Genomic DNA, 10,704 nt, shown 5'->3' with positions numbered 1-10,704 from the left:
TTGAAAAACACAGACAACATGTTGGTCAGCGACAGCCCATGATGTCACTACCGGTGTGACTATAGTATAAGTAGGCACCGGGTGAACACGTCATCCTCTTCTTCATCTTCACTGACTGTTTAGTTTGAAGAATACAACATTTAAGAGTGCATGTTTCTCGCCAGAGGCTTTGCTCTGATACCTGCAGTTCAAACGGCTCGCGTGCTGGGGTGTGTGTGTGTGTGTGTTTAATGAAGAGCAAGCGCGTTCAGCTCTCGAGGGAGTTGGATGCGCTCTGCTGCACTCATTGTGATGCATTCGCAGGACTACTGAGGGGGAGCAGTTTGTTCGCACTTGATTTCTATGGAAAGCTAGTGGTTGGGTCGAGCGTGTTTCCCGCGGGAGCTGAATGCATGCTGCGCGTTGCGTCACAGTGAGAACATGCCAAGACTCTGATGGGAAATTTCTCCCTATAAGTAATTTCCTTTTGTTAATATAGGAAATGTATAGTGTGGGTCTCTCTGCAGTTGTTTGATAGATGGTTTATATCATGTCCTTCTCAGATAACCACATTATGCAGCGCTCTTGCTTGGAAAAAATAAAAACACAAATGTTACAATAAAATAGACCCCGGTCTCTCAACCAGTGTGTCTATTAACACACTCTGAAGCATCGCTCCTCTCAGCATTGAGGTTTATTGTGAGCATGGTGCTTCCTTTTGGGCACTCAAGTTCTCTTCCCTTCTGAGCAGTTGAATTCCTCACTGAATTTTGGGTTCCTCACTGAATTTGAATCCTTTCTGAATTTGGAGTTCTCCTCTAACATTCGTGAACTAGGCCATACCTCTGCCTCTCTGATGTGCTGAGTTTTTGGCTAGCTTGCAGTATGCTTACCCCACCTGATTCTAACGATCGAGCAAAGGGCAAAGGTCGAGCCCCCTCTCTCATTGAGAGCTGGGTTTAGAATCCCTCAGCTAAGTAAATTACAGCAAGCTGTTCCAGCATTGGAACAGGTGGAAGGTCGAGCTCCCCTCTCATTTGAGAGCTGGGTGTCTGCCCCTCACCTCAGCTAGATATTTAATGATAGCCATTCCAGCATTATACCATAGATCAAGTTGATGACTCTAAAACATGCTGGTTTTGGGATGTACCATTCCATCTATGAACTGCCACGAGAGCCCCTTAAAATGGTATCCTAAAATCCATGTTATGGTAAGCGTGCACATGAAGTCTTTGCGCATTTTCTAAAATCCACACTGTGGTAAGTTTGCACGCTTGTACTCTGCATTATTTTCTAAAAACCTATATGGTAAGGGCTTCATGCAGTTGCTTCATGCCCTTTCTTGAGCTCAACAAGCCCCATTAATCTTGGGTGCCACTCCATCAGGATACCTATTTAAACCAGGTCTTGCTACTAGGGATCTGAGATAACTCCTTCAGCAAGCTTATGCAAGAGCAAAGCGGTAGCCCCTTTGTGACAGGCCAAGACTAAGTATGATGCAAGGTTCTTGGTTGTGTCCCTTTAAAGGAATATATTCTTTATTCCAAGCCTTGAGCTCTACCCCAGGCCCAGGGGTCTGGCCCTAATAGGTAAGTTTGGGTATATAGCCTAGGCCTTTGGCCGCAAGAGATAATGTCACGGAAAGCTTTCTAACGTCCCAGGGGCAACTCCTATGGAAAGGGTAGAGTTGGTACTTAGTGCTCGCCATGGTTCTGGCCTGCACTCCCCTCAGCATGGTGGCGTGGGTATACTGTTCCCCATAGCAACCCCTAAAGGATGCAGTTAGAAGTTCCTTTGAAAGGGAACAACAAAGGTTACTTATGTAACCATGGTTCCCTGAGTAGGAAATGAGACACTGCATCCTCTAGCTTCCTGCCATGCTTTTTATACTATAGTCACACTGGTAATGATGTCATGTAGCCCGGCTAGCTCAGTCGGTAGAGCATGAGACTCTTAATCTCAGGGTCGTGGGTTCGAGCCCCACGTTGGGCGACTGTATCTTTTGGGAAGTCGTGGCCTAATGGTTAGAGAGTCGGACCCCCAATCGAAGGGTTGTGAGTTCGAGTCCCGGGCCGGCAGGAATTGTGGGTGGGGGGAGTGCATGTACAGTTCTCTCTCCACCTTCAATACCACGACTTAGGTGCCCTTGAGCAAGGCATTGAACCCCCAACTGCTCCCCGGGCGCCGCAGCATAAATGGCTGCCCACTGCTCTGGGTGTGTGTTCACAGTGTGTGTGTGTGTGTGTGTTCACTGCTCTGTGTGTGTGCACTTCAGATGGGTTAAATGCAGAGCACAAATTCTGAGTATGGGTCACCATACTTGGCTGAATTTCACGTCACTTTCACTTTCACTTTCATGGGTTGTTGCCGGCCAATGTTTTGTTGGTGTTTTTCAGTGGCCGTGTTTCCACTATCGAGCTAAGACCGGCGTGCTAGTGCGTGGCAGGGCCAGTCACGTTTCCACTGTCACTTCCAGGGCTTGATCGTGCCTCGCCGGGGCTTCCTCGGGGCCAACGGCCAGGGTTTTTTGGCCCGACGAAAACCTTGGGCCAAAGCGGGCCAGCTGGGGCTAGAGGAGGAGTTATGAACAAAGGCGGAGTTTATCCGTGTCTAGAGAGCGTCAGCGCAGATCATTTCAGAAAGATAACAGCTTTAACACCGGTATTTAAGACGTTTTGAAATAAGTTGAGCTCAAAACTCACTCTTAGTTAGCAGCAAGTGTTTGAAATAACTTGATCCGATGTGGATTATAATCACTAAACAAGGCAGAAATATTTATAAGCAATGTAAAAGACTATGCACGCTAAACATTAACGTTTCCATAGTAAACATGGTAAATATGACCGCTTGGATAAATCAGACATCAGCTTCTTATTCTCTATCACAGTTGTGTATTTATTAAGTAACTTATATTATCTGTTACAAGCCTCGTCTCGAGAGTTTATCTCACGTTGCCTATCATAAAAGAATATAGCCTAATAATGTTTTTTTGTTCGGGAGCTTTTATAAAAATAGAGATATGATCATTCATTCTAAATGTGACGGCTACTGTGGCTAATAAACAGAAACAGACTCGACTGAATAAGCAGGCTATTTTCATGAGCTTTAAAAATAAATAAATAAAATAGAAATAAGTGCATTTATGTGTGATTAATTTTGAGTCCTGATAAATTAAATCAATATGATCAATGTATCACTTATTCTATAGTTAAAACATCGATGCTTTTGAATTTGAATATATAACAAAGCATGCAAACAAACTGCCGTTTTCATCATGTTCGTTTTGTGATCGCGCATGTTCCAGTGACTTATTTCTAAGTTTTCTGATAACTTCTCTTTGTTGGTGAAATTTTGAGGTTGCATGACGTTGTTCTGAGAGGCGTGTTTTAGTGACGTGCAGTGGTGCTTCAAGCTCCACTGTGGAAACCCTGCGCTATTCTGGCCTCAGTGCTACTGGCCCGGGGCTATGAGCCCCGCCCGGCCCGCTTTAAGCCCTGGCTCGCACTGGCCCCACAGTGGAAATGCGGCTAGTGTATGCTTCAGACACGGTTAACGATGAAGTGTTCCCCATAGCGACCCCTAGAGGACACAGTTCGAAGTTCCCTACTCAGGGAACTATGGTTACATAAGTAACCTGAGACGTTTTTGAATGAATAAATACTCCTAATAACAGCAGTTGAAAAGATATTACTAGAAGAAGAAGAATACAAAAAGAGTAGGCTACTTCCTAATTTATATACTATGAAATGCCATGTAGGGACTCGCTAAACCTTTTTAAAATAAGTTCATTTACAAATTCACCAGAATTAATCAGTTTTCTAAAGACACACGTCAAATGGGACTGAACTGTTGTATGTGAGAAAAAAAAGTTGTATGGGAGAGAGGGCTGTTGAAGACGAACTGGTTCACTAGAATGAACCGAACTTTCCAAAGGTACATATAAGAAACAGATTCAATAGAATGAATTGGACTTTCTAAAGCTTCAAATGAGAGTCCTTTTAGATGAACCATTTCACTCAAATTAATCTAACTTTTAAATATGAAAAGACAAACTAATTTGCTAAAATGAATTCACTAGAATTACCAACAATCGGATACTTACAAGTGAACTGACAGTGAGGATGTTTACCTCAACTTCTTCCGCAATAAGATAATAGAAATAGATATGACTATATATAGGCTATGCCTATGGCTATATCTATAAACATACAAAGACAAATATGTACAAATACACACACACACACACATGTTGGGGTGGACCAGTGTCACCCCTGTAGTGTCGCCATTTATTCATGGTATGATGTAATGTGTTCTCCATATTAATCCAGTACAGTAATGATTTATAATTTAGGCTATAAAATCATATAGCTACTTGTCTGCCATGAACTCAAGAACAAGCATTACAATACCCTTATAAGTGAACTATGATACCTCAACATTGATGTAAATGGATCTGCTGTAACCACGCCCACAACAAAAAAGATTGGCAGGTTCAATGATGTCTGTAGCAAATCAATTAAATAATGACTGTACATCAACGTGATGGAGCAAAAGCCTTGGAGCAGACACTTCAAGGGCATGTTTATTTTCAGGAGCAGATATTTGGTACAGCGTTTATTTGATTAACAAAACAAAACAGTAAAACATTCCTAAGCAATATAATGGTTTTAAAGTGTAGCTGCTTGGTTTCCATATAATCATTTTCATTACTAAATGCACAGGTTATTGTGTTAATATACATATGAAAAAAAAAGCTATTCCTAAAGAAACCCACTGTAAAGAAAACCAGTAGAAACCCACTGGATTCCCTTTTTGACTTGGTCCAATCATGTGTAACATCTTTTCAAAATTTAAAACATCATTTAAAATATATTAATTAAATAATTAAAGTATAAAAGTAGGCACATTATTTGATCGGATCAGACTGAATCTCGAATATTAACCAAGATGAATAGGTATAATTACAACAAAGAACATAAAAGACTTTTACCTGGGAACTGGAATTATTCTGCACTTAAACAGAATCACTGGGGTTCACGACAAGAAAGACAGAAATTACTTTATATTATATAATGATTCGGTATCATATGACTTTCTCTGCCAGAACAAAACAGACTGCTCTCTCCACGAAATGGGTTGGATTTTATGCAACTTAACAATCAACTATATAACTCCTTTTATCAAGGTAAAAGAGCATTTGCACACAGTCAGTATTTTTCTACTGATGGCCAAAAAATGTCTAATATACAATAGTGTTTGATTTCTAGAAAAATAGACCTTGACAACTTTTAGAAATCGCTGTAAGTCCATTTATTGCAATTCTTTGCTTTTAAGAACTGGTGAGCAGAAACTGGATCAGATCATCTGACTTGATCTTCCTAACGTACTATATGTGCATTTTTTTTTTACTGACACACTTTAACAATCCAGGCTAACAGTCAAGAGAGAGCACACTGACTGAGAAAGAAGATGAGAGAGTGTGTGTGCACCTGTTTGAAGCAGACATGATCAGCGTTCACTGACCGTCTGACTGTCGTGACCCTTAGTTCACCATCGAATGCACATTCCCTCATTTTAATTCCACCCAGTGATCGGAGCTTAGGGATATTTTTGGCCACCAGAAACGATCCTAATTAACTGATAAAAAAGATCTCTTTCTAGAAGCCATGAACAAAACAATGAAACAATTATGGAAAACCAGATTTATGCAAACATCTCAGGAATGAAGAACAGCAGTCAGTTTTCAGCTTGGCACTTTCTTTATCAGTTACGAAAGCTTCAAACTGGGTCAGACATCTTGGGAGTTTCCACTCAGAACTCTGTTGATTTTGTTCTATGAATCAATACTGCTCTCTTTCTTTCTTATTTGAACACATTTATACACACAGATGTGCAAAGTTCGTAATATCAACACTAGCTGTTTGCAGTAGTAATATTGACAAAATACTGAACTATGACTAAATAGAACTAGCTGACAGAAGTAAAATTGGACCCTAATGAAACAATGGGTTGGTGACATGCATTTTTGGCTCATGTAAAATGGCAACTACTTTGAAGTCATTGTAAACATGAGAGAGCATTTTTTAAATGGCTTTATCATCACAGAAGTGGTTGAATAGTTTTTTTTGTTGTTGTTTCTTTGCTTGTCTACTCCAAAATCAGGAAATATGTGAATAAATGACAGCTCTCATCCTAACTACATTATATATTGTGCATATACAGTACATTATATAAGCTATATCCAATATGACAGTTTCTGTATACAATGTGCTATAAATGACCAGCTATATGCAGAAAAAAAGAATGGTTTAAATTACGAGAGAGTTTAACGCTCCTCTTTGAGCAGTTAATGAGTTTAAGGATATGATCAACACATCCCGCTCAAGAACATCTGATCAAATTCAGCAGCAACCGCAGGACTGCTTATGATCTGTGCAATACATCGGGACACAAGCAGAGCTATTCTTCATCCAACATGAAGCAGTGATCAAAAACCAACAAATTCCCTTTGAAGGAAAAACCTCAAAACACAAGTTAGATACTTTTAAAATCCTGCATATCCTGTTCCTCATAAATACTACGTTTATGATTGCGCTTCATTTGGTTTTAATGTTTAATAAATAAACAGCGATGAGTTTGGTAAATCTTTTCTGAGGGTCTTTATCGCTACCTCCTTGTCATAATCTAAACTGAAGTTTGGAATTTAGGGACAAACTTTTTTTTATTTTTTATTATTAAACATTTTTCCTTGCCTGTCTTCAGGCAAATTTGGTATGGCTTCATATCTACAGTTCAACTAAAAGGTTTGGACTAGCACAAAATAGATACCCTGCTGTCAATGTCCTTTTAAAGGGGCTGTTTTGGGATCTCTGGTCATCTAGTTGCCTGGCACTGAGAGAATGTATCCCGATCGGCTCTTGGTGAAGTCTGGCTGTGATTGGTTGATCTTGGTTTCCACGATGACAGTGCACTTCCTTCCATTCATACTGCAATGAATGGGACTGACAATGTTCACCTGTAGCTTCCTCTTCTCACTAGAAACAGAGAGACAGAGAGAGAGAGAGAGAGAGAGTCACTGAAATATTCCATATGCTCTTGTTTTTGTTTTGATCCACAGAGCTCTGTGTGCTTGTCGCATCTGGTTGGTTGATTATGGGTGGATGGGCATTTTATGCCAGACTGTCTCGCTGAGGGGATCGATGAAGCACAAGAGAAATTGGCTGAGAGAGAGCGGCTGTGTTTTTAGAGAGGGGTAAATGGAAATGGAAATGTTCAACTATTTCACACACACTCTGCAGTTGAAGTCAACAGATCAGACTGCTAAAAGCCTCGTTAAATATATATATATATATATATATATATATATATATATATATATATATATATATATATATTCACGTTAGACTCAACTGACACTTAAAGCATTGTGTTCATGCAAAGATGAACCCCCACTTGTCTCGTGTTTTCTTAAAAATTAAAAAAGTAAAATCTGGGTTACAATGAGCCATTCATCACTCATTTTTAAGTTAGTCACATGAATTCAATCAAAAACTTCTGAGTGAGCCATGCTCCAAGAACCAATCCATAAACTTTAAAATACTTTTGTTTTTTTCAAAATGATATGAAGGTGATAAAATTAGTGGAAAAAATAGTACTAGCCTTTCTTTGTATATCCAGTGTAATATACAGTAAATAAGTCGCTAAATCAACCGCTCTCTTGTCTCCTCTGAGGCTGGGACTCACTAAATATTGTTCTGTGTTCATCATAGCAGCCAAAGACAGAACAGTTAGCATGCTTTACTAGAACTTTTGCCATGGCGTTAGAACTAGTACATCATTGTTGCAATGGGGATGCCCTGGGTGGAAACATGCAGATTAAGGGGCGGTAATACTATAATAAAGATCCCCTTTCTAGAGAAATCAGAGCATTTTTTCACAAGCTTGCAAAGAAAGGCTAACCAAAAAAAAAATGTTTACTTGTTGTTCTTTTGTTTTCGGGGTTGGTAAATGCACTGGGGATCCAATTATAGCACTTAAACAAGAAAAAATGTCTATTGTCAAAAATTGGCTATTGTTTAAGAAAAGGAGGTATGAGTTTAAATTGCTTTTTGTCACAAATGCTGTCCATTGAATTTAACATGCTGTATACTGATCTCAGAACATCGGTAGTTCTCATACATGAAAAATCCCATCTACCAAAAGCTAATTTGATTTTATAGGTGTTTATTGTAGTAGAACCAAAATGACTTAATTGACTTCGAAATCAGAAGTCTGATTCAGAAGAGTGACCTGCACCAGGCAGCATTTTAAAGATGATAAACTCCCCATCATAAAGCTCTGTACCAGCAGATTGCTGCATCAGTCGTTTCTATGGCAACCCAATTAACCCCATCATGTGGTAGGGCTGCTCCAGTCGGTCAACAGATTGTCTCAACCAGCATACATTTCTCCTATCATTCACAAAGGGTTGGAAAACCATGGATTTACTCCGTGTATATAGTATACAATTCCCTCAGCTTCTTGTTGAGGCAGCAATGAAAGGTTAGTCGATGAATGGCTTGAGGTGTAGTTAAGTTTTGATTTTGGCAGCAGGGAACTGCATGAAAACTGTAGATTTCCCCATACTGAGTTTCCCTCTGTGAGTCCAACTCTCTCACACAATGCCGGGGAGCAGACAGCTCAGCATGGCCCACTGGAAAATCAATTCTTTCCAGCCCTCCTTTCCCCTGTGCACTTCTCGCCAACTGACTCACCAGCTTTGAGGCCTGCTCTGCTACCCAGAATAGAAGGAGCATTAAGGGAAGGTAAAGGGGGAGGGGAAGTGAGCACTCAGGAGATGATGGTGTCTAGTGCCAGACAGCATCATGACTGTGACTGTATACAGGCCTAGATCTATATTCTTACACATAACTGGGCAATTCATCAGATATGGACCTTTGGCTAGTATGGACCTTTAAGAAAATGGTTTCGGATTTCTATAGATATAAAACGACATTTCTGACACTCAAATCCCACTTAAAAATATACATCATTGCATTACATAACAATTTCAAACCAAGTGGCAATTATTTTAAGGAACGTTTCCACAAGCATATTTTTCAAGGAAGTATTGCACACAAAATAAGTGTGTTATAATTAAAATTATATTTAAAGTGTACTATTCAAATCATTTTATGTATGTACATGTATATATTTTTTTACATTTAAAATTAACACAGCTAGAAAAATAATATACATACTATAAGAATATATATGTATTAATATACTACTAGTATATAACACTTGTTTTTAATTGTTAGGGAGCAAGATTTTTCTGAAAACATCTACCAACATGTCACTAGCTTTAAAATTATATTTGAGGTTCCCCTACTTTTTTTTTTTTTTTTGTCATTCAAGCCTTATGACAATAATTATAATCTATAAAAAATTATAATTATAGTTAATATTATAATACATATGATTGTTTTCATTTTAACAATTATATTTCATTTTAATATATACTTAATATATTTAACTATGATTCAATTAATTATAATCAACTATATTAACCATATTATTTCATCAGCTCCAAAATCAAAAAGTTTTAATTTGATGAAATTCATAAGTTTAAAGCATCATTTACGTGTCTAAATATTTTCCAACCACTTTAAAATAAAATCAGTAATAAATCAATAAACATTGAGTTGACTTTTAATTCTTTGCTTTTTGTGTATGTGCCATAATCAAAACCTATAGAACAATGAATCATAAATAAATATGTTCTCCTTCTCTCTCTCTCTCTCAGTGTGCACATACATCAGAAGGTTATAGCAGACCAAAAGCAGGATTTTCTTTACTGAGCCTCCTTTGTTAGACCAGCAGATGAAACTGAGGTTCAGAGAGCTAACAGTCTCTAATGATCACTATTCTGCATCTGTATTTATCTGCAAAGCAATTTGGCTGCAGTAGATTTAGTGGGTTGAGGAAAGAGGGAAAGTGGGAGGAGAGAAGAATGAATGTGTGTCTGCAACACAGTCACACCCCACCTCCCAAAATAGCAGATATGCCCTTGGGCTAATCCGTCTTCACATCCTCAAAAAAAAAAAAAAAACTATAAAGTATTATGCTTGCTGTGCACTTCAGAGAAGAGAGGCAGCATCCCTGCATCCTTTGCTTTATATGCCCCACCCCGGTAACCTGACTGCAATGCTTTCCTCACATGGTGTTATCACATATTTCACGTGTGCAGGTCTCTCACCCTTACTTTCTCTTTTGCAAACATGGACTGACTTCAGGCTGTAAGCACCTTTTTGAAGTTGCTATTATTAAATCTTGTCATACAGTAAAGACGGATTATAGAGAGCACAGCTTGTGATAGTGGAAATTATTTTTTTAACCATGATCCCTAAATTCAAAATATGGATTACAACACATCAAATGATACCTCACTGATTAATTAATGAACAATTAAGCTTTGCAACATTTGATTTTCATTGCCATTTAGTTAATTTTCAATGTGTGAAATCTACCAAATGGAGCATGACGTTCATAGAAGCACCAGAACTGATGATGAATAAGCCGAGTAGACAGATTACTGCAGGAAATATAATAATTCAGCATCCTCAAATCTGTCTGTGCAATAAAGCCCACCTTCTTAAACTACTATTTATCAAACACAAGCGGAAGCTTTAGCTTCTAGTATGTATCACATCAGTGGTGGGGCTTCACTGCCTTTGCTCTTTTTTC

General features: G+C 38.7%; 1 protein-coding gene and 1 non-coding gene across 2 annotated transcripts in view; one reads left to right on the top strand and one right to left on the bottom strand.

The window, feature by feature from the left end:
- Window positions 1-1,898: 1,898 nt before the first annotated feature.
- On the top strand, window positions 1,899-1,971 carry trnak-cuu (transfer RNA lysine (anticodon CUU)). The gene has a single exon. It is a non-coding gene; the product is annotated as a tRNA-Lys (tRNA).
- A 2,548-nt stretch (window positions 1,972-4,519) lies between these two features.
- myo1d (myosin 1D) overlaps window positions 4,520-10,704 on the bottom strand; it is a 113,340-nt gene continuing 107,155 nt past the window's right edge. The window contains exon 22 of the mRNA XM_052571563.1: window positions 4,520-7,013. Coding sequence (XP_052427523.1) covers window positions 6,857-7,013 — 157 coding nt within the window. The 3' untranslated portion in view covers window positions 4,520-6,856. The remainder of the gene's footprint in view (window positions 7,014-10,704) is intronic.

Source organism: Carassius gibelio, chromosome B12, assembly GCF_023724105.1.
Source record: "Carassius gibelio isolate Cgi1373 ecotype wild population from Czech Republic chromosome B12, carGib1.2-hapl.c, whole genome shotgun sequence".
Classification (NCBI taxonomy): Eukaryota; Metazoa; Chordata; class Actinopteri; order Cypriniformes; family Cyprinidae; genus Carassius; species Carassius gibelio.
This window is presented reverse-complemented; position numbering and strand designations above follow the sequence as displayed.